Source organism: Lampetra fluviatilis, chromosome 78 (genome assembly GCF_964198595.1).
Source record: "Lampetra fluviatilis chromosome 78, kcLamFluv1.1, whole genome shotgun sequence".
In the NCBI taxonomy this organism is placed as follows: Eukaryota; Metazoa; Chordata; class Hyperoartia; order Petromyzontiformes; family Petromyzontidae; genus Lampetra; species Lampetra fluviatilis.
In genome coordinates, this window is record NC_136352.1 from 2,047,883 (window position 1) to 2,075,737 (window position 27,855).

Sequence of the window (27,855 nt, forward strand, 5' to 3'; positions counted from 1 at the left end):
ACACCAGGAAGCTGCTGCACCACGCGCGCTCTCACTGAGATCCGAGGTGAGAAGTTGACATCGTGGTGGTTGTTGTTGTTGTTTACCCGGGTAGAGCGTCGCACCTTCTCTCTCTCTCGTAGGGATATCAATTGAGTAGCAGCGAGTATGGAATCGATGTCCAGGTTGGAACATTACAACGCGGGGCCTTGCCATGCGGGGCCTTGCCTCCTGCCCTCGCCTGATTGCATTTGCTTTAATTCTCTGCTTAAGTTTAATTTGTCTTCATCTGGCTCACTACTTTGAAACTTTTTTCTTTTAAATATTAATACAGTTTTTGTTAACTTCACCAGGCATAGCCCACTTGAGCTATCCCGCTCTTTTTCAGAAGGAACCTGCCCACAATACAGTGGCTGAACGTGTGGAAATGTCTGTCGGTCAAATACTCTAAACGCGTGGTGATGTTGTCTTATTCTTAGGTTTTTTCGGTAAAGTCACGTAGGTAAAACATCAAAATTAATGAAAATAAAATAAAACAAAAAATCACGACGTTTCGGAGGCAACACAAGTCTCCGTCATCAGGTGGGACCGTCACAGCCGAATTAGCTGCATCAAGTGAGGCAATGATTCAAGATGTAATCCCTTATAAGCAAGTTGAAGGGGGGAGGAGAGGGGGGGGGAGCTCATCAGAATGTTAGTACAACTCATCGGGAGGGGGAGGGGGGGCCAAAAAATTGAAAGACGCCTTGGACGCGGTTGCTGCTGCACACGCCAACACAATGGACAGAGAGGGGGAGGGGAGGTCTGATACACATGATAGACAAAAGAACGAAAATGCCCATGTTTATACCAATGCTGGCTGAACAATGAAGAGGGTACTGTTAAAAAACAACTGGGGATGTTAACACTCGGTAAAGTAAAGTAAAATAGTGCCTGTCAGATAAGATGGTCCAAAAAAGTGTAATTAAGTCTTTTTTGCGTGGTTGATAACATCTTTCCAATGATTACTAAGTTTGTACCCATCATCACGGTTGAAATTATGTCTGTGTTTGTATATTTGTATGGCTTCGTGTACAAACCTTTGATGGTAGCCGGGAGGTTTGCAGAGAACCTTGGTCTCGGAAAAGACAATTTCATGAGAGCCCACCGAGTTGTAGCAATGATCGGCAACGGCAGAAGAATCAGTTCTGCCGTGTTTCAGATCTGACTTGTGCTCGCGGACACGATCAGAAACATGACGTTTCGTTTCTCCAATGTAGCAATCACCACAAATGCAACTCAATTTGTAGACTCCAGGATACTGTAAGTCAGGAACGACATCCTTCACAGATGGAATCAGATCACGGATTTTATGCACTGTACTGAATCGGACTTGGATCTTATGTTTGTTTAGAATTTTGGAGATCTTTTTGGTCACGCCTGCTATGTATGGTAACGTGATGGTTTTGGTCGGAGTTTCATGTGGCTGTTTCTGTGTGGTGGGAGAGACAGCTTGGCGGATAGTACGGTCAGAGTATCCGTTCATCCTGAGGGCCCGATGTAATGCCATGGGCTCTGTGGTATAGCGTTTTGATGAGAGAATTATTTTGAGATGGGTGGTGGTGGGAATCCGGTTTCAAGTAGGAATCTGTGTGGGTGGCTTTCCTGTAGACAGAATGTCCCAAGGATCCGTCAGGCCTCCTCTCAAACAAAATATCCAAGAATGGTAGTTTACCGTCTTTCTCCACTTCCATGGTGAATCTGATGGATGGGTGTCTAGAATTGATGTGGTCCAAGAAGTGGTTCAATGCTGGGAGGCCATGTGGCCAGATGACGAAAGTGTCATCCACATACCTCTTCCACAGGGAAGGACGCAGGGTGGATGTCTGGATGGCGTCTGATTCAAACTTTTCCATGAACATGTTGGCTATAACTGGTGACAAAGGGGAGCCCATAGGGGTACCCTCATTCTGTTTGTAGAAGGTGCCATTCCAGGTAAAATAGGTGTTGGTGAGGCAATGCCTAACCAGCGCAGGTTCATCAGAATTCAATCCATGTTGGACTAAGTCCTCAATTATTGTTAGGGTGTCCGGTACTGGGACTTTGGTAAACAAAGATACTATATCAAAGCTGACGAGGATGTCATCAGGAGATAGTACCATGTCCTTAACCATAGAGACTAATTGGGTTGAGTTGAGTACTGCCGAAGAGGTCTTGCCTGTGAAAGGGAGCAGAGTATCTGATAGAAAACGGGCTAGTTTGTACGTAGGAGAGTTTATCGTCGACACAATGGGTCATAGCGGGGTGCCTTCCTTATGGATTTTGGGAAGACCATAGAGTCTGGGAGGTCTTGCCGCCGATGGTTTTAGAGATGGACGTTTGCTTTGTTAACATCCCCAGTTGTTTTTTAACAGTACCCTCTTCATTGTTCAGCCAGCATTGGTATAAACATGGGCATTTTCGTTCTTTTGTCTATCATGTGTATCAGACCTCCCCTCCCCCTCTCTGTCCATTGTGTTGGCGTGTGCAGCAGCAACCGCGTCCAAGCCGTCTTTCAATTTTTTGGCCCCGCCCTCCCCCTCCCGATGAGTTGTACTAACATTCTGATGAGCTCCCCCCCCCCCTCTCCTCCCCCCTTCAACTTGCTTATAAGGGATTACATCTTCAATCATTGCCTCACTTGATGCAGCTAATTCGGTTGTGACGGTCCCACCTGATGACGGAGACTTGTGTTGCCTCCGAAACGTCGTGATTTTTTGTTTTATTTTATTTAATTTTCATTAATTTTGATGTTTTACCTACGTGACTTTACCGAAAAAAACCTAAGAATATGATTCCTTGCAGTCACGAAAGCTTCAAATCTAGAAGTGATGTTGTCTCTTAATGTGGAAGGAAAAACCCTGAGGATCCGGAGGAAAATCCACGCGACCACGGGGAGAGAGACACGCAAATTCCAAATATACATCCTTAATACAGGTTTGTTTGGGGTAGATCGTCTTAACTATGCAAATGTGTCGTTAAACCCGCCACCACCCGACACAGCCAACTATTAAGGGTTGGTCACATAAACAGCACGTGGCCAATTCGTCACTAGTGCAGCACTACACCGGTTGTGTGTTGGAGAGCCAAGCCACAACATTTACAATCTGAGTACGACGTTTGCCAGTAATCACAACCAGCTTCATCAGGCGACAGCCAAATGTTGTGGCTTGGCTCTGTGGGAATATAAATTAGGTCGCTGGGTTTATAGCGCAGCATGCTAACCGTTGTACTATCGCTCCCCACTCATGCACAAACATTATCATCGGAAGTATAGTATTTAATCGGTAATAACTAAGTTACCCGGCTTCGCACAGGTCTCAGTAATCAAATATTAAGAGTAATGTCTTTCAATGCTGGCTTTATTGGAATTATTGAATTCTGCCAATGAAGTCTGTGAATGTGTGTATATTGTCACGGTTTCTTGGTTGTGTTATACAATCGCAGGGCTTGTTTGTTTCATAATGGCAGCTTTTAAATTCGTTGCCCATGGAGAGCTTCAGGATAGACAATGTTGGATGTTTTGCCATCTGGTGGGTTTAATCGAATGAGGCTTCAATTTTTGCATAAATGTTGACAGCAGTTAAAGCTTGACTTAAAGCTATCGTGGCTGCAGGAATTCATATTCTTTGGGTCTTTCGGTAAAGTCACGTGGATAGAAAAAATAATAACAATAAAATAATAATAATGAAAACAAAGTGAATTAAAAATAATAAAATATCACGACGTTTCCATTGCAACACAAGCAATCGTCATCTCCGGTCACGTGTCCTCCGGGGTCACCCAGAGTGCCATGGCCCCTTGCAACCCTGTTCCGTGGCTGGCACCCTAGCACTCTATCCTGTAGGGGCTGGCACTGCACGCAGAGCATGATGCCATCCATTGCTCTCAGTCAGTGCTCCCCGAGCCCTGTTAGGACCGGTACTGCATCCACCTTCAGTTGTGTCTGCGATGTCAATACATCACGCGCCATGCCTCTCCCAGGCCGGCTTCACACGGTGACATCCAACGATGTCACTACACATAGCAGCTTCAATAATTATGTAGTTTGAGAAGCTCCCAATGGTCATATAAAACCATAGCATCTGTTACGGTTACAATGATACGCTAATTGATGCCTGGTTATAGTTAAAGGATTGTTCTCTGCTGGTCAACCATGTTAGATCTTACATCATTGGACCTCCTTTGCCAGTACCAAAATATAATAATAGGTTTTTCCCCCTTTTTTCTGGCAACAAAACTGAAACCTTTTTTACAAGGATTCATGTCTGTATTAACCACAATACTTGCAGTCAAAATGCAAACAAAAAACACACTCTGATAATATATGCATTGTCCGTGAAACTGATTGGTCCACACCAGAGACAGCTTTATTTAGAGCCTCATCTCAATTGGTGCTAGACCAGATGACGCCAAAAGGCATACAGCTCAAAGACAATGCACTATCAAAGTAATGAGGGCTCGGGGTAAGCATCTAACATCATTGGACCTCCTTTGCCAGTACCAAAATATAATAATAGGGTTTTTTCCCTTTTTTCTGGCAACAAAACTGAAACCCTTTTTTACAAGGATTCTGTGGCTTGATAATTCCATCATGAAATGTGGCCTTGCAAACGTTCCACGAAAAAAAATCACCTGCCTGGGAATTTAATGTCATACAACACTGCACCTGCTCAACTCTGCATTATGAACTCAACAATTAGAGTTTGTCTTCTTGGTTCTTTCGGTAAAGTCACGTAGAAGGGAAGTAATAAAATAATAAAAATAAAACATAATAAAACAATTCTCACGACGTTTCGGCCACAACGCAAGCAGCCGTCCTCAGGCGAAGAATGAGACATTATCAAGCTAGGAGCTTATATAGGTGTAGCGAGGAGGAGCGCCTTAACAAAAGAATGTGCATATGAAGAGGAATTTAGCATACCAATGGGCAATGCGTAGGAGGTGGGCGGAGGGGTTTCAACTCCCATTATGCCCATGCATTATGCAGGATCAACAGCACCACGGGGGGTATAGTAAGTATCAGTTTATATTTTAGTTTTTTAGGTAGTTTTTTACTTTGGTTTTCTACATGGTTGTTTGGTAAATGCAGCTACATATCATTAACATTCCTTTCGTTTATTAACGCTGTTCCTTGCGCCCCCCCGTGGTGCTGTTGATCCTGCATAATGCATGGGCATAATGGGACTTTGAAACCCCTCCGCCCACCTCCTACGCATTGCCCATTGGTATGCTAAATTCCTCTTCATATGCACATTCTTTTGTTAAGGCGCTCCTCCTCGCTACACCTATATAAGCTCCTAGCTTGATAATGTCTCATTCTTCGCCTGAGGACGGCTGCTTGCGTTGTGGCCGAAACGTCGTGAGAATTGTTTTATTATGTTTTATTTTTATTATTTTATTACTTCCCTTCTACGTGACTTTACCGAAAGAACCAAGAAGATGAATCCCTGCAGTCACGAAAGCTTTAAATCGAAAATTAGAGTTTGATTTTCGCCGACAGCAAACACGATTGATAAGTGAAAGCTGAACTAATTGTGGGCCTCTGCTATGTTGATTGATTTTTAATTAATTACATGGTGAAGTGAGGAAGCATTAATACTGAGCAGATGAAGGCGGCCACGCATGGTTCTGGACACACCACCACCTGTTTACCATGCCAGTGTGTGACAGTGTCAAGTTTGTATTTGCAGTAAAGTATATTAACTATTGAACAATGAGGTTAAATAAAAAAGTTTATCTCTGGAACTTTTTATAAGAATGGAAACCGGTAAGGAAAATATCTCGGCACATATGCAGCTGAAGTTAGATCTATTCAAGCATTCAAGCAAATCTGAGCCTGGCTTCACACCTCGAAGTTTTTATTGAACATTATATGCATCTTTACATAATACAAATATTATTATTTTCAACAGCCTTTGCTATGTTAGCTGATTTTTTCTTAAATATTCCTTTTGTGGCTAGACAGCCAAAATTGTGCGTGTGGAGTTTTGGGTAAACATTCATTTTGAAGATGCCAGGGCTTCCGGGCATGTTTCTGACCACTTGACCTCTCGTGTGCCTTAACAGCCCATGTGATGAATTGGGGAATATCTTGAAAATATGAATAAGTATAGACGTGTAATTCATGTGTGACTGTGTATGTATTCATTCCTCTTTGGTTCTTTCGGTAAAGTCACGTAGAAAGAAAAAATAAAATAAATATTAGAACACGGCGTTTTGATTACAACACAAGCAACCGTCATCAGGTGGGAACTGTATGTAAATGCATGCTCGGAGAGCGACATATATACAGACAGACACACAGGAGAGGCACACACAGACGCACAGAGAAACAGGGCCTCTGTGATGAGGTATATATAGAGAGAGTGGGGGGCAGAGAAATTTGCATTCAATGAGAGACGAGGGGGGGATGGGATCTGCAGCAGGGGACATGTAGAGCCAAGGGGGGGATGGAATCTGCGGCAGGGGGGGATGGAATCTGCGACAGGGGGAGAGAAATTGAAAGCTTGAGAAATCAAACCTCGTAAACTTAGAAATGTAATACAATGCAACACAGAGTCGGCTAACACAACAGTTAACACTTTACCTGGTTGATTACGTTCTTCCAAAGATTGCAAAATTTGAAGTTTTTAAGTATGAGTTGTGTGGAAATCTTCCCCGTAGAGGTGGTTCAATTTTGATTTGAAGCTTTCGTGACTGCAATAATTATTCTTTGGTTCTTTCGGTAAAGTCACGTAGAAAGAAAAAATAAAATAATTAATAGACACGACATTTCGATTGCAACAAGCAACCGTCATCAGGTGAGAACTGTATGTAAATGCAAGCTGGGAGAGAGACATATATACAGGGAGAGAGGTAAACACAGGCACAGAGAGCGACACATAGAGAGAGAGACGACCAAACCTAGATTTCCACACATCTCATACTTAACTTCAAATTTAGCAATCTTTGGAAGAACGTAATCAACCAGGTAAAGTGTTAACTGTTGTGTTAGCCGACTGTGTTACATTGCATTATATTTCTAAGTTTACTAGGTTTGATTTCTCAAGCTTCCAATTTCTCTCCTCCTGCTGCAGATCCTACCCCCCCCCCCCTCCTTGGCTCTACATGCCCCTGCTGCAGATCCCACCTCCCCCCTTGTCTCTCATTGACATGCTAATTTCTCTGCCCCAACCTCCCCTCTCTCGAAATATAATACCTCGTCACAGAGGCGTTGTTTCTCTGTGTGTCTCTATATGTGTCTCTCCTGTGTGTCTCTCTCTCTTTGGTTGTCTCTCTGTGTTTGTCTCTATATCTGTGTATGTCTCTCTCCATGTTTGTTTGTCTTTCTCTCTGTATATGTCTCTTTTCGAGCTTGCATTTACATACAGTTCTCACCTGATGATGGTTGCTTATGTTGCAATCGAAACGTCGTGTTATATTATATTATTTATTTTATTTATTATTTTATTTCTACGTGCCTTTACTGAAATAACCAAAGAGTAATTCCTGCAGTCACGAAATCTTGAAATCAAAGATTGTATTAATTCCTCTGTCTCGATACTGACGTAGATGGTATGGAATGTTTTTCTGTCTGCAGCTGATGCTTCTTCTGACGCTTCCTCTGCAGAATTGGTCTGATGGAGCGAAGGCACTCAGCGCAGCTCGGTACAAAAAGGACACATTGCGACCAGTATCCAAACAGCACGGATCGTACTGGAAAGTTGACACAGCACCAGAGAACTCACTCAGAAGAGAAACCCTTCAGGTGTAGTGTGTGTGGGAAGGAATTTTCTGATTCATCGACTCTTAAAAAACACCAGAGAACACACACAAGAGGAAAACCTTTCAAATGCACTGTGTGTGAGAAGGCATTTGCATGGGCAGCAGGTCTCCAGATCCACCAGAGAAAACACACAGGAGAGAAACCCTTCAGGTGTAGTGTGTGTGGGAAGGAATTTTCAGATTCACCGACTCTTAAAAAACACCAGAGAACACACACAGGAGAGAAACCTTTCAAATGCACTGTCTGTGAGAAGGCATTTGCATGGGCAGCAGATCTTCAGATCCACCAGAGAACACACACAGGAGAGAAACCCTTCAAGTGCAGTGTGTGTGAGAAGGCATTTTCACATTCATCAAATCTTAAAACACACCATAGAACGCACACAGGAGAGAAACCAAACAAGTGCAGTGTGTGTGGGAAGGCATTTTCAAGTTCATTTTATTTTAAAATACACCAGAGAATTCACGCAGGAGATAACCCCTTCAAGTGCAGTGTGTGTGAGAAGGAATTTTCACAGTCATCAAATCTTAAAATACACCAGGGAACGCACACAGAGAAACCAAACAAGTGCAGTGTGTGTGGGAAGGCATTTTCAAGTTCATTTTATTTTAAAAGACACCAGAGAATACACACAGGAGATAACCCCTTCAAGTGCAGTGTGTGTGAGAAGGAATTTTCACAGTCATCACATCTTAAAAGACACCAGAGAACACACACAGGAGAGAAACCCTTCAGGTGCACTCCGTGCGGGAAGGCATTTGTCCAGTCATCAGATCTTCATATACACCAGAGAACACGCAGGCATCAGAAGATCCTCAAGGAGTGTAGTCTGAAATCGACTTGTGAAAGTAAAAGTGCTGCAATGAGTCCATCCCTCCTGAAAAAAGAACCAGAAGTACATTCCAGCTTGGACACTATGAAATGTATCAAGGTGAAATTTGAAGAGGTGACAATGAAGCGCGAAGAAGTGAAGGTGAAATGTGAAGATGAAGATTCAACTCCAAAATCGGACCTTCACTTCGATGGAGGCAACGGGAAGCAGGAGGAGACTTCTGACTGTGAGGCAGAGCGAGGCAACTCCCAGCAGTTTGTGGACGTTGAGGTGTGGGTGGACTTCTTAGACAAAACAAAGTCAAATGGAGACACGGTAGATGTGTAAGCTTGAGACAATGAAGCCCCTGTAGATTGACCTTTGTCACAGGCCTTTAATGAAATAATGTGAAGTTGAACACTCAGTTCTTAGGTTCAACCTGCAGAGTAAGGGCAGCCAGTAATTGCGGACCTGTGGGTTGGGTAGATCTCTAACCAGGAGCCAGAGCCAATACGCTCCCAAGCATTCACTATGTTATAATATTAGCATTATAATGATGCTTGCTTCATCGCCTCAGCAGCTCGGAGTTTTGTATCATATTTCATCACAAACACTCGAAGAGCATGTTCTGCATATGCCTTTTCCAAAAATTTATATTAAGTAATTCTGCCTTTTTTGGTAATAATTTTGATCGGGATGTAGCGCTTGGGGCACGGAAAGGGTGAGTCGCCCTCCCCCCCGGCCTCCTGCCTTGCCACACAAAAGACAGCTGGAGGATAATTACTCACAAGCCTGCTTGGAAAGTCATAAAATGTAATAATAAAAACGGCAATCCCCAGTATACTTGAGAAGGCTGCCATAAAGGAAACAACCCACAATAAAGCAAACATAAGACAGAAACAGCAGGGGTCACGAACCTCCCTTGGACAGCGAAATCCACTCAAGAGCAGTTAATCATCATGAGCTGACTGGGGTTTTTTAAATACAACAGTAAAGTTCGAAGCTTAGCTACATCTTTAACCTCAGGATATCAAAATATAACTTGAGAATAAGAAGCACAGATCCCTGGCGATACAGACGGAACAAAGTTTAATAAAACCCTCGGAATATCCTCAGTAACAACTACGGTGTAGCATATCTTGGTTAAACATGAACCAAATAATAATTATGAAAGTATTAGATCTAGGTTTCGATTTAAAGCTTTCGTGACTGCAGGGATTCATCTTCTTGGTTCTTTCGGTAAAGTCACGTAGAAGGGAAGTAATAAAATAATAAAAATAAAACATAATAAAATAAAATAATTCTCACGACGTTTCGGCTACAACGCAAGCAGCCGTCTTCAGGTGAAGAATGAGACACTGCCGAGCTAGGAGCTTATATATAAGCTGGGTAGGAGGTGGAAGAAGAGCGCCTTAACAAAAAGAATGTGCATATCAAGAGGAATTTAGCATATTCATGGGAAATGCGTAGGAGGTGGGCGGGGGGGTTTCAAAGTCATATTATGCCCATGCATTATGCAGGATCAGCAGCACCAAGGGAGGGTGCAGGGAGTAGCATTAACAAAGGAAAGGAATGTTAATAGTATGTAGCTGCAGTTACTAAACAACCACGTAGAAAACTAAAGTATAAACTACATAAAAAAACTAAAGTATAAACTGCATAGCATCATCAGTATACTTACTATACTCTACAATAAGCTGAGTTACTAACAGCAAGTAATACATTACAATTCTACGTCGTAAAAATTATATAATATGCTTCCATCTAAACTTTATTCTCTTACATCACACGAGCATACACCGTACTATATACTGCCATAGACAAACCCAACATAAATTATATACTGTATTGCTATAAACCACCCTGTATTCTCCGCAGGGAATGGATTCTTTGCTCCGCTGCAAGTTTTCCCACCACGACTCACCCATTGACACGACGGTCAATGGTACAGTGTATAATAACAAATAGTATAACATTTATATGCTTAATACAACGTACAAAGTAATATATAGTATCGTAATTGTATAGTAAACATATAGCAGTGTGATACACATTAGGGTGGGTAGAATAATACATAGTGTTATATTAAAATATATAAGGTTTAGGGTGGTTTATAGCAATGCAGTGTCTCATTCTTCACATGAAGACGGCTGCTTGTGTTGTAGCCGAAACGTCATGAGAATTATTTTATTATGTTTTATTTTTATTATTTTATTACTTCCCTTCTACGTGACTTTACCTATTAGATCTAGGGTCATTCAGAAGAGATACAATGCGAAATATGCTAATCATACACGATCAAGATAATATGTATTCCACGGGCTCAGAGCCTCACCATCTGTCTTTGTCTTCCAGTAGCTAAGAGCACATGGTAGCAGTAAATTATGTATGCAGGGGGGCGTCTCCGCCTAATATAACAAATACCACGGAATAATTCCAAACCGCGACGTGAGTGCTGTGAACGCTGCTCAAAACGTATTTTTGAGTCGATTGGAGTCAAAACTGCGAAAAGTGGTACAGTACGAAGCTATAAGAGTTATAAAATATATGTTTTACTAACCCGTGATGAGAGGACCGAAAACATGGCGACAGCAAGCACACCCGTGCACAATAGGTCACGACTTCAAAGTCAGTGCCCCTTTTTGAGAGAGACTGCAAGTCTGATGCAAAAAATGTAACACTTCCAGCCCATGGTGGGAGTGTGGGGAACGCTGCCCAGAATGTGAACAGAAACATGGCGGTAGTAAAGACATCTGGACAACGAACAGCCCAAGCGACTTCAAAAGGAAAACAGCTGCCCCTTTATGAGAAGAAAAAGCCTGAGGTGGAAAAATTCAGATATAAGCAAGAACGCAAGAACAGAAAATCAGTACTGCTCAAAGAATCGCCCAACTGACCGTGGAGATATCCAAACCATCAAGCACATCACCGATGAATGCTCCATCCATGCACATCCTGGCGGTATCGCTGAAATCCACACTGCGTCAACCACATAATTGAACTGGATGAGGAACATTTGCATTCATTTAAGGTGATCATTAAAGATAAAAACTGTTGCTTTTCACAATGCCATACGAAATAAGTAATGTGAGCGATCATTAAAAAGAAAAACTGTTTCTTTTCACAATGCCATACGAAAGAAGAAGTTCTGCGAGTGGTAGGCTCTGGGGATTGCCCTCGTGACTGGCAAATTAATAGGGAGCTCTGCATCGACAGAAGCCAGGTTTTTATTTTTTTGCCTCATTGAGAGAAGCTGCCAGCCAAGGAAGAGTGCCGTAACATCACTATTCCCGGTTACGAGGTCGCTGTGTACAGTCAACACCATCAAAGAGTGACAATCGTTCCGATTGTGCTCCGATCAAAGTCAACCCTTGGAGGGAAAGCTGGTGCAACCACTATTTGTGAGAGTGCCCCTTTAAATCGCAACCCACAGGCGAAGTTTAATTGAGGGTCAAATCAGAGACTGACACGGAACGATATAACTTGATCTGTAGCGTGTCCTCTGTGCAGCATGAGTCGTACAGATAACTGGAAGAGGACTCTCTTGATGAGGGGGGGGGGGGAAATGACAGGCACTGTCTCTCTAAGTCGCTCCACAGTCTACCAGGATCAACAGTGTCTGGTGGCAAGGGGTGTGATGCGTGGCAACCAGCGGACGAGCTGCGAGCGCTGTCTGGCGACGGGATGATCGCGCACATCGACGCAGATGGAGCCGGACCCATCATCCCTGCCAGCACGGGCACCGCCGAAAGCGTGACCAGCGTGCTGACTCGGCAACCACCCCAGCGATGGAGAGAGACTGACGAAGCAGCCGAGAGCACCGTGTGTTCGACACATGCAGACCCAGCGCCCCTCCTGGGGACCTGAGGTGTTTTCGGTACAAGTGCAATGATTGTAGCATCACTACTGTGTCCACACACACACGTGTGACTTCACTATGCGGGGGAGCGTCACTACCACGCGGGTCTACACACACATGACGTCATCCCGGCTGGAAGCGGGAATGACGGCAGGGCTGGTTCTGGACTCGGGAGGCCACGTGGGTGGTGTGAGATTGTGGCACTCTGTGATCCCGGCTGGACACGTGACCGGATCCCAGTGAGGGCCGGGGGCACCTCGGGGGGCACGTGGACAGCAGGGGGGCTTTGAGAGGGTTCTCGAAGGGAGGCGTGGCCGGGGTGGGGCCCGGGCACGCCGAGACCCATATAAGCAGCCTCCTCACGAGGTTTGAGGCTGCCCGTATCAAGAATGAAGATGCATAGTGAAGACGCCAAGAAGAGTCGAGCCTCCAGTCAGCGGACTTGCTAGTAGCCCATCTGGCTGGGTCATGCTAGAGTATCTGAGAGAGAAGTGTGTGTTAGCTAGAGTAGGCTGGTGGTCACCACCCTATGTGTAATGTAAGAGTTAACTGTTGTGTTCAGTAATAAATAGTGTTGCCTCCCAATTAGTTGTGTGCGCCTAAATTCGAACCCATTACACAAGGAACGCTGCACCTCGGAAGCTGCTAACTCAACAGTTAGCAAGAAGACAACACACCCACACATACAACGCGCATATTAGAACGAATAAGATTGTTCCAAAAAGTTATCTTTGTGTTTTTACGAAAAGGGTTGCCATCCCAAGGTGGTGCGTTAACAATTAGTTGATCGTGGCAAGCATTGTTCTGTCCCTTGAGTTACATGAATACGGTCGTTTCGAAGTATTTTAGTCAATTGTTTTTGTTTATTGCATAACCTTACCAATGAATTCATTTACACACTAAAGATTGATCAGCATCTATGTTATCAATCTACACACACAGGAATACTATTGTGTTGAGATTTTTCTTTTTGATCACAGAATCTTGCCCGCGAATTCATTGATGTCCCATTAGCCAATTGATAAGCATCTGTTAGCCAAACAGGCACACGAGTACTCTCACTTGTTTCAGGACATTTCGCTAATTGCATAATCTTCCTAATGAATTCATTGATGTCTACTTTTGCCATTGGGCACATGTTTCTTTAGCACGTTTCATTTTTTTAAGGACTTTTCCTATCGCCGTGTATGGTCGCTGTATTCGGAGGAGTTAGCCGATTGTTCTGTTACTCAGTTTTAACAAACGTAACCATTGAGGGTTAATTGTACGGATCAATGAGTAGGACATCTTCAGGAGTATGGTTTTGACAATTCTGATCATAAGTGTGTTCGCATATTAGAGTGTTTTTAGATATTAAAGTTTTTTAACATAGAAAAGTCTGAGTGGTTCCTTCCTAAGTTCATGCATAATAATCTTAATTATGAGAACTGTATCCTGTGGTGAGGTCTGAATTCTGAGACCTGATAAAATGACACTAAAACATCAGTAAAATGAAAGCGAGAATCATTGTATTATCACGATTGGTAATGCACCCTTGGCAACGAAGCTGAGTATAATTTGCATACGTGCATACATTTACATAATTGCATATATTTGCATACTACCAACACGTGTTAACTGCCCCTTAACAGGATAACAACCTATGGTGTTGGACCACCAGGCTAACTGCACTCATTACACAGTAACTGTCTACACTGGACCGGACCCCATCTTGGGTCCCGGACCACGTGTTGGAGACTGGGACGGAGAACGTAGGTTTCAGGATTACAACAGCGCCGGTCCCTCTAGGGGACCCGGCTTATATGCTCTGCAGCATGGCCGGCTCTGCCCTTGGCCACGCCCACCCTCCAGACTCTTCGAGCAAGATCTCGACCACCCCTAGCCCCCACTTGGGGCCCCTGTGTAGGCTCAACCGGTCACGTGTCTTCTGGGGTCAACCAGAGTGCCATGGCCCAAAGTAACCCCATTCTTGTGGCCGGCACTCTCACACCCCATCCTATAGGGGTCGGCACTGTACGCCACGCGTGGTGCCATCCAGCGCTCACCGAGCCCCTCTAGGGCCGGTACTACACAGACAGTGACATCTGTGATGTCACTACATCACCCCCCCCCCCCCCCCTTCGTAGCACTCGGCCGTCCTGGCTGTCAACTCCCCCTTAAACAATTGAACAAGCCCTTCGCGTGCCTCAACAAATAAATACCCAAACCAATCTATAACACGCAAACGCTCGGAACCCCCTCCATCACCAACATCTCCCACCCTCACAGTGTAACAATACCCTCAAGCATAAAGGCCAGGTTCAGCCAATAACCGATACGGCCTGCCGAGTGCTACAACCAACCGACGGTGTGGGAATGCGCGTGCATATGGATCATGAAAACCGAAGAGTTTTTGATAGAGTCCTTGTGGCCGGGCCCCCAGGGGAGGTGGACTCACTCTCCCTGGAGGTCCCGGGGGGAACATGGAAATGTCCCGTTGAACCCGGCTCCTCACGAAGAGCAGTCGACCGGGCGGACGGGCTGTCCTCTCTCGAATCCAGTGGAGACGGCGCAGGTGGTGGCTCGGGGGACGTTAAACACGCGGCACCTGAGGACGGGATCACATGACTCCGCAGAGGACCAACCTCAGCGGGTACACACCTCAGCTCGCTGGACACATCTGACACGCAGCGCCTGCGGTGTGGAGAAGGAACGAACTCACATGGAGTGATGAAAGGTTTGAGGCTTGAGGGTTGTACAAACCAACCCAGCCGACCCAAGCGATCTGAACCCACTGTGGTCGAATGACCCGAATCACATCAACCAGCCCCCTCCAGGGTTTAAACAATTTGGGCGACGTACCCACCGGTACCTGTGGACAGTACAACCAGGCTCTGTCCCCTGGCACCCACTCATGTGCGGAAGTACGGGAACCCCTCAGCCGTTCAATTGCCAATTGGCATGAATTGGAATTTACTCTGGAAGCCTCCCGTGCTTCAGAAAGCTTTTGAAGGGTAAAGCACACGGAGTTAGACATTTTTTATTTAGCCTTGTTTGGAGCGGCCGACGGACCTCAACAACCTCGAACGGCCCCTGCCAGGGATGGTACAGTTTTGGGGATGTGCCTCGGGGCACCTGAGGGCAGTGTAACCACGCCCTGTCACCATTTTGCCAAGGAACCCCTGGCACCACCGACCCCTTCTTGAAAGGGCGCAAGCCCAACTGGACCTGTACCGGGGGTTTGGGCTCTCTCCTGTACATTAAAAAAGAATGGTGAGTAGCCAGTGGATGCGTGAGGAGCCATCCTATATGCAGCCAGGACTCCAGGAATATGCAAATCCCAGTCTAGTTGGGACTCGCTGACCTGATGGCTCAACGTGGAGGTCAGAGTCCTGTGCAGCCGCTCAACTATGCCATCCGTCTGCGGGTGGTATGGTGACGTGCGTACTTTCTTTGTTCCCAACAAATCGTACACCTCGCACAGCAATTTTAAATAAAATGTCTTGCCTTGATCGGTCAAAAGACGTTCGGGGAGCACCCTTGTCCATTACGTAGCCATTGAGGAATGCCTTAGTGATCGTCGCCGCCGACTGGTTGGGGAGCGGCCAGGCCCCCGGCCATCATGACTCCCACTAGCAAATACTTATTCCCATGACGAGTAGTGGGATATGGACCAAGGATGTTCAGAGCAACCAGTTCATATACGCAGGAGACCTGAATTGATTGCAACGGTAGACAACAGGGTTTCGACGGCAGTTTTAGCCACGTGCAACTGTATATACCCTTTCAACAAATTAGCGACACCTTCCGCCATGCCAGGCCAGAAGAAGTCCAGCTTAAGTGTGGCCAACTTCTTATGCACACCCAGGTGCAACAATCGTTTGTGTACCACCCAAATGACCTTACCCCGCAGGTCTGTGGGCACAACAATGTTATAACGGCGCAACCCTCTGTCCCAATGCATGAGCAATCCGCTTCTGAGAATGACAGAGGCAACACCCCCTCGACCATCTCAGGTTCCAACCTTGGCCGGCGCTGCAAGAGGATGGGGTGAATGCTCGTTGGGCGGCTTACAGCACCCAGAGCCCGAAAAACACGTGCACCCATCGCTCATTGGTAATCGCGACAGGGCGTCCGCGTTCGTATGTCGGGAGCCTTTGCAATAAGTAACATGAAAGGAATAGTCCTGGAGGACCTCCAACCAACGTGAAAGTTGGCCAGATGGCTGTTCAATATGCAGTGCGTACTGTAGCGATGCATTGTGAGAGCGCACCTCAAAGCATCTACCATACAAATAAGGGCGATACTATTGCACGAAAAACACGAGCTAACAGTTCCTGGCGTGTGACACAGTACCCTTGTTCGGCCGGAGACAGCACTCTGCTTCTATATGCGACAACACTCTCGACACCATTGACAACTTGAGACAGAACAGCTATTCCGGTGTTACTAGCGTCTGTATCAAGGACGAACTGCAAGGAAAAATCAGGGTAGTGGAGGGGAGGGGCGTTCACCAAGCCATCCCGGAGCGCAACAAATGCGGCTTCCTCCTCCCCCCAATGGAATTTCTTACCCTTTTCCGTCAAGGCGTGGAGATGTTTAGCAATGGAAGTGAACCTGGCGACAAAACAGCGGTAATAGGATGCGAATATTATGAAACTGTGCACCTCCCCCACTGACGTGGGGGTCGGCCAAGTAAGAACACACGTGCTTTTGTCCAGGTCAGTCGCAATACCAGATTTACTTACTACGTGGCAACGATACCGAACCAATTTCTGGAGGTGACACTTCTAAGGTTTAAAATTTAGGTTGGCCACACGCATTTTAAGAAAGACAGCACGTAACTGTTCAAGGTGTTCGTCAAATGTGCAGCTGAAGAAGATAACATCGTCGAGATATATCAGGCATGAGTCCCACTGAAAACCAGCTATAACCAGTTCCATCAATCGCTACAACATAGCCGGCGCAGTATGAAGACCCATCGGAAGCCGATTTAATTTGAACAAGCATTGTGGTGTAAGAAAGGCTGTTTTGGGCTTCGAGGCATCGTCTAGTGGCAACTGCCAGAATCCGGATAGAAGGTCACGAGTGGAAAAGAACTGTGCTCCTACTAGAGCATTCAGGGAGTCGTCCATCTGAGGTAGAGGGTACGCGTCAGCAACAGAGATCTTATTGAGCTTACGGAAGTCAACACAGAAGCGCAAGCTACCACCCTGCTTTTTAACAAGGACAATAGGGGCTTCCCACGGGCTGGTGGACAGTGAAATAATATATGCCGGATGGGAGCGGCGTCACCCGTATCGATGTGATGACTCAGAAGCGTAGTGCTGCCGATGTCAAATTTGCTGAAAACATCCGAGAATTCGCGCAAAAGCGCCCTCAACTTCCCCCTCTGGACCTCAGACAATTTCGCATTTTCCAAACAAAAACGCATCCATCTACCCCTCACCAGGACTTTTGTGTGGCCGCATATTGGATGTGGCCCCACTGCAAACGATGCTTCCAGCACGAAGCGCTGGCGACGCATGAGCTAGCATGGTACCCTCCTGAATGACCGACGTTTTTAACCCTGCGTTAAGGGCCTGAATGAAGGGTTCCTGATCATTGTATACCAAAGTCTGGGCCCCAACTAACGTTAACCCACGAACGGCTTCATTAGAAGGGCTCAAGAGTATTCCTCCTGCCATCGCTTCTGGTCTAGCGGCTTCCGCAATCGCAAGGGGACCAACATTTGTGCGCCAGGGGGAATCTTAACTGTTTTACGTGCAAGTGCGTGTATGGTAGCGTTGACTGTGCACAAGCGAGTGGTAGAAGGCAGAAATGCCATTTGATAGCCCGATGGTAATTCAAGGCACCCTTGGTCGATCAAAAATTTCAGGGGCATCCTTCCCAAAAAGCCGTTCCCAAGAAAGCAAGGAATAGCAAGGGACGTCGATACAAGAGCTGGTCCCTTCAATTTGACATCCGCAATGCACATTTCCGCTGTTATTCTCCCAATGATGCCCAATGCAGCAAAGCACAGAGCTTCGACAGGGCATAAGGTTTTACGAGGCAAGATGTTATAGATCAACTCTTAAATGATAGTTACTGATACACCAGTGTCAACGAGCATCCTGATTACAATCCCCTCTGTCAACCCAATAATGGCGGACGAACCTGCGGTCGCGGCAAGCACTCTATGGTCCAGCTCTGACCACTGACCCGGTCGGAGCGGCCGGTCGGCCCGATCAAAGTCCGAACCCTCTCGCACCGACGCACGACCGGAACGGAACCCGAACCAATGAGATGGGTGAGGTGGAATCAGGGGCCGAGTGTGTGATGTGTCGCGACTCGCTTTTGGGTGTAATGGAGAGGAAGACGGTCGGGCAGATGATGGTGGTGGTCCAGGGGGGCGTCGTTGCGGCACGCGGCAGCCCGACGAGACGTGTCCCAGCAGGCTGCAGTTGTAGCACAACGCAAGCCCGCTCCCAGGACGAGGAGATGTCTTTCGCCATCGTTATTCCACCCGTCGCACCATGCCATCCCCTCACCAGCCTCCGTCCTTGGTCGATGCGCAGGCTGGGACGGGCTTCACGTCTTCAGGTGTATCACACGCCTCATGAGGTACGATACATGTCGCCAACCCCTTATGCCGTTGCAAGAGCTGTTGCACCTGGATGCATCTTGCAACCTTGACGGACGATAGATTGTCGTCGTCGACAGCCGGCAGGACAATGTTGAGGTTCCTAGCCAAAGCCAGCAATTTCTCAAGGACCAGCGAGTCGACTCTTGTCATGGTCCATCTTCAGAAAGGCAGCCTTCGCTAGCGCCAAAAGTGCACCACGGAAGGCAAGGGGCGTCTCGTCAAAGGCTTGATTCAGCGTGGCCCTCTGACGGCGGGTTGGTGAGAAATGCCGCCAAGGCGTCGTCATCAAGAGCGGCGGGCAGTGTTCTCAAGGCCTCTGCCTCCGTCCACCTTGCCAAGTCGGCGTTCGTCAGGAACCGCTGCTTGAAGGCCACCCAGTCGCCTCTGGCGGCTACAATTCTTTTTTACGAAAGGCAGTCGTCGCCGGAGAGATGGTACGTCCACAGGTGAACTCGACACAGCTTCAAATTTGGCGGGCTCCGCGCTCTGCTCCTCCATCAAAATGGCAGCTGTAAGCGTGGGCTGCGCCATGGAGGTTCCTGGTTGGCAGGAAATGGCGGCGGGATCCACATTCCCGCTCAGCTCCATTGCTCTCCCCTCCACCGCTGGCTGTAGAACTCCGCGACGATGGACACCGCGCCTTGGAGGAGCTCTGTGAGGCTGGACTGTGCGGAACGGCGTTCCCTCTCCGACGGCGGTGAGCTGTCGCGTGCCCGTTCGTACGAGCTGCTCTGCCGACGGCGCCTCGCCTCCCTTTTCCATGGACGCCATCCCCTGAGCTGTTTGAGGGATGAGGTCTTCGTCCTCGTCATCTGACGTCCTGGTACATGGTCTGCTTTGAGTAAACAGAACCTAAGACGGTGGGCCACATAAGACATCGACTACCGCTATGGGACCGGCAGTTTCTCGTCGTCTCCATCATCCTCCGGCTTCAACACCTCTTCCCGCAGTACACAGGCAGGTCCGGACGCATCAGACACACTGCCGCTTTTGTCCCATCACTCATCTAGCTTAGGACGGGTGCGGATTCATCCTGTAAAAATTCATCCCGTCGCATCTCATACACAGAGTGCGGGGTTCCTGAACAATCATGGGGTTCATGCAGGGGATCCAGGTTCATCTGCTGGTAGACACAGGAGCCTCAGGGACCATGGTTTCCGAGGCTGTGTTTCACATGTTACCTTCGTCATCCAGTCATCTTGCCCCCGTAGAGAGTGCTTGTGTGGCGGCTAACGGGGAGAGCCTGGGCATAATGGGTCAGATGTTGGCCTCCGTGTAAATTTGGGAAATCACTTTGGAAGGACAGGTATTGGTTTCATGGACATTGGCCTTGCCCTGTTTGCTGGTCACCAATTTTTTATGCAGGATGCCTTTGAAAATTCTCGTCGACCAGGGGTGCGTTGAAATGCCATTGGGACAGCGATTGCTGTTTTTGAACTCCCCCAGCCGGGAGCCATCGCAGAACGCTGTCATTCAAGCGATGGCTAGCCAAACTGTTAAAGTTCCTCCGTGTGCCGAGATGCTCGTTCCGCTGCGATTGCACAAGGAATTGCCAATGATGGGCCCTGAGGAGGGTGTCCTGCTAACCCTTTCAAACGCCGTGGCGCGATTTCCTTTCCTGGCGGGGGCTATGACTTGTATCCGCCGAGCGGGTGCTGTTCCTACAAGTGCTTTATACAGGGCATCCACCGGTTGTAATTCAGGTGGGCACTGTTCTGGCGCACGCCACGGCCACCCAGTGTTTTTACTACGGAGTCAGCTACTGGTTTCGCGGGAAGCATTGAAAAGATTAACGAGCCGGACTCTGCATGGTTGGAAACTCTGTGCTCCGAGAACCCCGGATTGATGGAGGTTCAGCGAGCTCAGCTGCGCCGGCTCTTAGGCGATTTTTCCTAAGTCTTTAGTGCCAGAAAATTTGATATTGGTCGCACTCCTCTCCTGCAGCATCATATCGACACGGGCGACTTGCCCCCCCCCCCCCCCCCCATTCAGTTAAATTCACAGACAGCCCCGCGGAGAAGAAACAGGTACGCATTGCTGTGGATGAGATGCTGGCAGCTGATATTATTTTCCTGTCCAACAGCCCGTGGGGGCGCCCATAGTCCTAGTGAAAAAACGCGATGGTAACTTGCGATTTTGCGTTGATTTCCGCAAATTAAATAAGATCGGTGGCAGATGCATATCCCCTCCCTCATATGGACGACTCTCTAGATGCGTGAGCAGGCGCGCAAATTTTTTTTAACCTCGATTTGCTGCCCAGGTTTTGGCAATTGCCCCTCGATGATGAATCTATACCAAAAAACGCTTTTCGCACACCCCAGGGGCTCGACCAATTCAATTGCCTTCCGATGGGACTTTATTCGGCGCCAGCCACCTTTCAGCGATTAATGGAATTGGTCCTAGCAGGGTTTCAATGGGATTCTTGCCTAATTTATTTGGACGACATCATCGGTTTTAGCTGTATCTTTGACGAAAATCTGCAGCAGTTGCATTCAGTCTTTGAGAGACTGAACACATCCATGCGGCTAAAATGTAACTTATTTCAGACATCAGTGAAATATTTGGGCCATATTGTCAGTTGTTTATATAGGCCTTTTTCCAAAATTTATATTAAGAATTATTCTACCAATTTTTTTGTAATAATCAATCGGGGTGAGCATGGGGCAGGGAAGGGTGAGGCACACCCCCATCCCTAATACCCCAGCTGCCTTGCCATATTATAGTAACTGGAGATAGGAGGTCATACCGAGCCATTAAATAATAAACCCCAGGGCAAATGGAGGTTAATGACAATCTGGGAAATCTCTAGATTGTCAAAGGACCATATGACATGACCACAGACGTTTTGGAGAGTTTCACAAACAAATCTCAAGACTCCCTGGCGCGGGAGGAACAGCCTGGTTTCAAATCGAAATTTGCTGACACAGTCGTTATACCACCCCATTCAGATCTCCACGGATGCAGAGCAGGGGCAATTGGACATTACAACTGTTTTTTTTTACAACGATAAAGTTCGAAACTTAGCGACAAGAATACATCTACATAGGCTGCCATTACACTCTCAGATTAAGAACCAGACTGCAGTCTACATTAGTGGTTGTTATTATTACTTTATTTTACTCTTATTCACCGCATGTTGTTTTTTTATTGCATCTTTATATTACATGACTTTACCGAAATAACCAAAGAACATGAATTCCGGCAGTCACGAAAGCTTAAGTAAAAACTTAGTTACATCTCCAACCTCAGGATATCAAAATATAACTCGAGAATATAAAGCACGGATCCCTGGATACAGGCAGGGAACAAATGTTAATAAAACCCTTGGAATACCTGTAGTAACAACTATGGTCGATCCCAAATCTTGGTTAAACATAAACCAAATAATTATGAAGTATTAGACCGAGGGTCATCAAGAAGAAATACAATGCGAAACAGGTCAATCACACGACCAAGATAATATGTATTCTATAGAATCAGAGCCTCCCAACCGCCTTTGTCTTCCAACAGTAAATCGTGATGCAGGGAGACGCCTCCCCTTAATATATCAAATACAACGCTGTAAACATTGCCCAAAACACTACGCAAAACGTACTTTGAGTCACTTGCAGAGTCAAAACTGCGGAAAGTGGTACGGTACCAAGCTATAAGAGGTAAATCATATGTTTAACTTCCAACTGGTGCACGAGAGAACACGACTTCAAAGGCCACAGCGCCCCTCTTTGTGAGAGACAAGAAAATGTAACACCTACAACCGTGAGGGAAGAGGGGGAGGAACGCAACTGGACAAAAGGAACCCCCCCCCCTCCAGATTAATTGTTGCAGAAAGTAGAAACACTAGAAAAACACACTTAGGGGCAATTGAAAGCATCTGTTTCCATAGATGGCGAGATGGCTTGAGGAAGGGGAAAGGAACCAGGCCTTGATGAGACTTAACAGATTACTTACTTCAATAAAATTAGAACATATACACCAGACAAACAGCTGTTCCCACAGGCTGAGAGCAAAATCAAAGGAATTCCGGTCTTTTGTGAGAAGGCGAACCGAGGTGGGAGAATTTCAGATATAAGCAAGAATACAGCACACACAATTCAGTCTTGCTGCGGCAAGCTCCGGGGGTAGGCCCCGCAATCAACCATGGATGTCGAGTCTTGCAGAGAAGAAGGGCGATGTGTTGCTTGGTGCTGAGTTTGGCGCTGACTGACAGAGTATCGATGAAAGTTATGTTGTACATTTATCCTGATGTTTTGAGTCGCTTGCAGAGTCAAGGATTTCGATAAGTTGTATTGCACGAAGCGATAAGAGTTGGGATAATCTAAGAGGTGTGCAAATACAAATTATGAGTTCTGAGAGTAAGTGAGGAGCTACGACGAGCAGCTCACCGCAGGAGCCCTTAAGGAAGGGCTGGAAAGGCACCACAGGGGGCCCGCGCAAAGTTGGCAGTTGCCGCCGAGGGAGAGAGGATGGAGCAGCGAAAAAGAGCCTGAATAGCGTAGCCAAGAGGTAGAGTGTCAGCGCTAGCGAGAACACCGAGGGTTCGACTCACACACACCGACAAGCACCAGCTGGGAACCAAGACAAGAGTGAGGAACGGCGACCAGCGGACGAGCTGCGAGCACATTCATGCACCGCCGAAGGAGAGGACAGAGAAGGAGAGAGAGCGCATGACCGGCGAAACTGAGGAAAGTGTCGGCGCTGGCGAGCAGTGGACGAGCTGCGAGCGCAATCGGGCACCTTCAAAGACGAGCATCATGCCTGCAACAGAGTGGCCTGCAGCTGCCACCAAGAGAGCGAGAGAGAGCCTTGTGTATGACACACACGACCCACCACTCCTCGCCTAGCAGGGAATCCCCTTACAAAAATAGGTGGAGCATTTTTTTTAATTATGATTATTTTTCAAGACCGAATATATACAACACAGTGCAGCCGGAGTTGCCACAGATCCCGAAAAAACGCGTGCGTGCACACGTGGCAGGTGCGTCATATTACCGGCGTTTTGTCAGAGATTTTGCCACCATTGCTAAACCGTTCCACGCCCTCATGGCCAAGGGCCAGAAATTCCACTGGGAAAAGGCTGAGGATTCCTTCCTCGCTCTCTCGGCTGCCTTTGCCGATGCCCCTCCGCTCGTATATCCCGATTTCACCAGGCCCTTCATATTGGATATGGACGCCAGCAATACGAGCATTGAGGCGGTCCTTTCCCAGCTCGTCCAGGGCACAGAGAGGGTCGTGTCTTACGGCAATCGAGTCTTGTCTCCTGCTCAACAGCGCTATTGCATTACGCGCAGGGAGTTACTGGTCATGGTCCATTTATCCAGCTCTATTGTCCATACTTTTACGGGCAGCACTTTGTCAAACGCACGGATCATGCGGCCCTCCAGTACTCCCTGCGCATTGAACAGCCATCCGGGCAGCTGTCCCGATGGCTTGAAATCCTCCAGGGATTCTCATTTACTGTTGTGTACAGGAAGGGCACCCGGCACATCAACGCTGACGCAATGTCCCGCTTGCCGCTCCATATCGCATGCACGTGTGCATCGGGTGCATCGCGATGCAAACTCTCGCAAAAGGGTACACCCATGGTGCTTGCGGCGGCCGGGACAACGCGAATTGAGGGCACTCAGATGCCACGCGATTCTGTCTTGAATCTTGACCACGATGCGTGGGCCAAGCTACAGGTTGATGATGCCTCACTCCTGAGATTGCGCCGTCGTGCTTCTCGTGGGCCGGGCCCCGCGGGTCGGCCATCTATTGTGCTCCGCGAGGGACTCCTCATGCGGTGGGAAGGGGAGTCCGAGCGTTATTCCTTGGTTGTACCCATGGTCCTTAGAGGAAAACTTACCAAAGCCATACGTATGCACCTGGGCGTTCATAAAACGTTAGCGACGCTAAAAAAGGACTTTTACTGGCCCGGTATGGAAAACGATTTACTCCTCCTGATAAAAAGCTGTGCCGATTGTGCACGTCGTAAATCTCCTGCACAGCAACCACAGCTCCTGCTACAGTCCATTGTTGTGTCAGGAGTGAATTAATTGGTGGCATTTGATATTTTGGGGCCCTTTCCGGTCTCCCAGAGAGGACACAAATACCTCCTCATGGGGGTCGAATACTTGACCAATTGGCCTATGGCCTGGCCTTTGGTTGACCAATCGGCCGCGTCCATCCATAGCCAACGCCTTTTTATATGGCTACATTCTTGATAAGGGGGTCCCCCTGAGCAGCTCCTCACGGATCAGGGCAGGAATTTCTCTTCTAAGTTGCTTCAGGAGGTGTGTGACATTCTGGGTACACTCTCTGGGTACACAGGACCCTCACGACCATGCTATGCCAGCAGGTGACCACGCGCCAGTCGGACTGGGATCTTCACATTACAGGTGTTCTCGCTGTCGACAGGCTAGCTCCTCACGCCTCGACGGGGTTCTCACCATTTTACTTAATGTACATGAGAGAGCCCAAACCCCCAGTACAGGTCCAGTTGGGCTTGCACCTTTTCAAGAAGGGGTCGGTGGTGCCGGGGGTTCCTTGGCAAAATGGTGACAGGGCGTAATTACACTGCCCTCAGGTGCCCCGAGGCACGTCCCCTAAACTGTACCGTCCCTGGCAGCGGCCGTTCGAGGTTGTTGAGGTCCGGCGGCCGCAGTGTGTACGTATTCGTTTCGGCCAGCGGCAATGCTTTGTGCATCTGTCGCGGCTAAAAAGATATGTTTCGCCTAGTCCTGTTGATTCATCCCCATATCCTATGCGACCAATGTCTGATGTGTCTGGCGAGCCAACCGCCACGCCTTGGGAAATAGGACGTGAGGTGGATTGTTCTGTTCCGCCTACAGGACTAGAGTGCCTATCGTCTAAGGACGGGGCAGCAGGGACTCCCAAGGTGGACCACCCGGGGGGTGGTCGAACTGTTTACCCTGTCGTGGGGCAGAGGCCTTGCTCTACTGACCCATCAGACCATTCCTCAAACCCGGGCGATACCAGCTCTGCCTGCGGTGACGGACCTGCCGCAGTAGGTTTGTTTACCAAAGTTCCTGTGCCTGACACCATTGCTATAATTAAAGATTTGGGAAGTGGCAGGGCTTAATTCTATCAGGAAATTAACCAATGGAACGTGCCAAACAAGTTAGCATAATGATTGGTTGTCTGTTCGGGGAGCAAAGGCAAGCGATTGCAAGCAAGACTGGTATAGCAATTTGGGGACTCCCACCATACCTTCCCGTATGGGGAGAGCCTCGATGAGTCACAAGACTCCCTACGGTAAGTGGAAATGTTATGAAATGTAATCCCAATTGAGTAATATCTAGGTTATTATTTCAGACTGTGAGTGTATTATTGAGTTTCTGTGTGCATGTAAGAGTGTAATGTTGGGAGTAGTGGTGCAGTAGTTAACACAGTCTGCTACTAACTCCATGGGCAGCGTTTAATTCCCTCTCACGGCTATCAACAGTGGCAGTAAACATCTGAACCGTTCCTGTGCCCCACTGTATGATTACGTTTTGCAGTGTGAAAACATGCATCAAGATTATTTCGATTATTTTGCTGTGATAAATTTCCATATAAGCCACTTCGTTAAGCTATCATTTGTGGTCAGATCGCTTCTTAAAAAGAAACTTAGCTTAGTGAGTCGTTCCTGGTAAGAAAATTATCATTCAGTTTTTTTGGTATATGTATTTTTTAAGTGGTTTGTTTACCTTTGCTACACTTTTCAATGTGGGTTGTAATGTTCTCATCACTGGACATCTGTGAAAACAAGCTTTATAGCATGTCGGATTCTTCCAGTATAAATACATATTCTGATTCTGATAAGCCGGGCTTGGAGCTGTGTGGGGGCTGACGCCCACCTCCTCTTCCCCCTCCTCCTCGGCCACTTCTCGCCGGGCCCCTGCCGATCGGGTGATCGGCCCCCCCGCACCAGCGCCCTCTTTGAAGGACATGGCTAGTGGCTGGCTCACTACCGCATGGAGTTATCCCACACACTCCCAATGTACATGCGGAGGTGGCTGCGTGCACGTTGCGTGTCCGTCAGGCGCACGTCGCTCACCACGGCTCGTGCTAAAAATAGCCGTATGAATATGCACGCGCCCCTCCCCCCTCCTGTGGGTCGGCCTTAATCCGCTGTGCAAACACACGCGAGCGCAAGCACGCGACCACAATGACGGCCGTATTGATGATAATATACGCGCGCCTCTTACACCAACCGCGCGCTGAATTCCGTGCGTAAAACACGCAGCATAACGCCGGCGAATGGGTTTTAACTCATCCCTCCTTCGCCCTATTAATCGCGCGGCGCCGCTGTACGGATGCGGGAGCCGTTAATGAATTACTACCCGCGTGCCTCCCACACACACGCTCGAATTACGCACCACGCCGACTCTCTCCCCACACACACAAATCACGCTTGCGCCAGTACTCTGTGCTGAAGTTTATTAATGGCGCGCTTGAAGAAGAATCCTGTTCGGCCCAGAGTAAATATTCAGCGAGCAGCGCCTAGCCTATCCCTATTGAATCCCTGGGTGCGCCCTCACTCTACTTTTTACCTCGCAGCTGTACTCACGGAGTCGTACGGATGCGGTGGGAGTCGGAGGGACGAGGGTACGAGAGGTCTCTGCCTGGGGTCAAGTCGTAGCAGCACTCCCCGGCGTCCCTTAAACGCTGCGAGTGGCTGGGAGTCGGACCGAGCAGCTGAACGGCTCGGGGAGAACTGCCCCAACGTTTTTCCCCTCCCTCCTTTAATGCCCTCGGAATCTAAACAGCCAGGGTTACGTGGTGTTATCTGGCGCGGCCAATCGGGCGCTGTAACATGATACAATCAATCTGCGACA

At 47.7% G+C, this 27,855-nt stretch overlaps 1 protein-coding gene and 1 long non-coding RNA gene across 5 annotated transcripts; one reads left to right on the forward strand and one right to left on the reverse strand.

Annotated features, from left to right (window-relative positions):
- Positions 1-10,030, forward strand: LOC144953558 (uncharacterized). Of its 3 annotated transcripts, XM_078884125.1 has the most exons (3): positions 5-46; positions 2,851-2,934; positions 7,610-10,030. In XM_078884125.1, the coding sequence occupies exon 3, from the start codon at positions 7,620-7,622 to the stop codon at positions 8,922-8,924; it is 1,305 nt and encodes a 434-aa protein (XP_078740251.1). In that variant the 5' UTR covers positions 5-46; positions 2,851-2,934; positions 7,610-7,619; the 3' UTR covers positions 8,925-10,030. The 3 variants fall into 3 exon arrangements, with proteins under 3 accessions (XP_078740253.1, XP_078740252.1, XP_078740251.1); XM_078884127.1 differs by lacking the exon at positions 2,851-2,934 and having other exon boundaries at positions 1-46; XM_078884126.1 differs by lacking the exon at positions 2,851-2,934 and having other exon boundaries at positions 2-46; positions 7,580-10,030.
- On the reverse strand, positions 8,595-27,714 carry LOC144953579 (uncharacterized). 2 transcript variants are annotated; one of them, XR_013640839.1, is made up of 3 exons: positions 27,588-27,714; positions 8,778-8,878; positions 8,595-8,642 (listed from the first exon to the last, which is right to left on the reverse strand). It is a non-coding gene; the product is annotated as an uncharacterized LOC144953579 (long non-coding RNA). The 2 variants fall into 2 exon arrangements; XR_013640840.1 differs by having other exon boundaries at positions 8,778-8,881.
- Between the last annotated feature and the right edge of the window lie 141 nt (positions 27,715-27,855).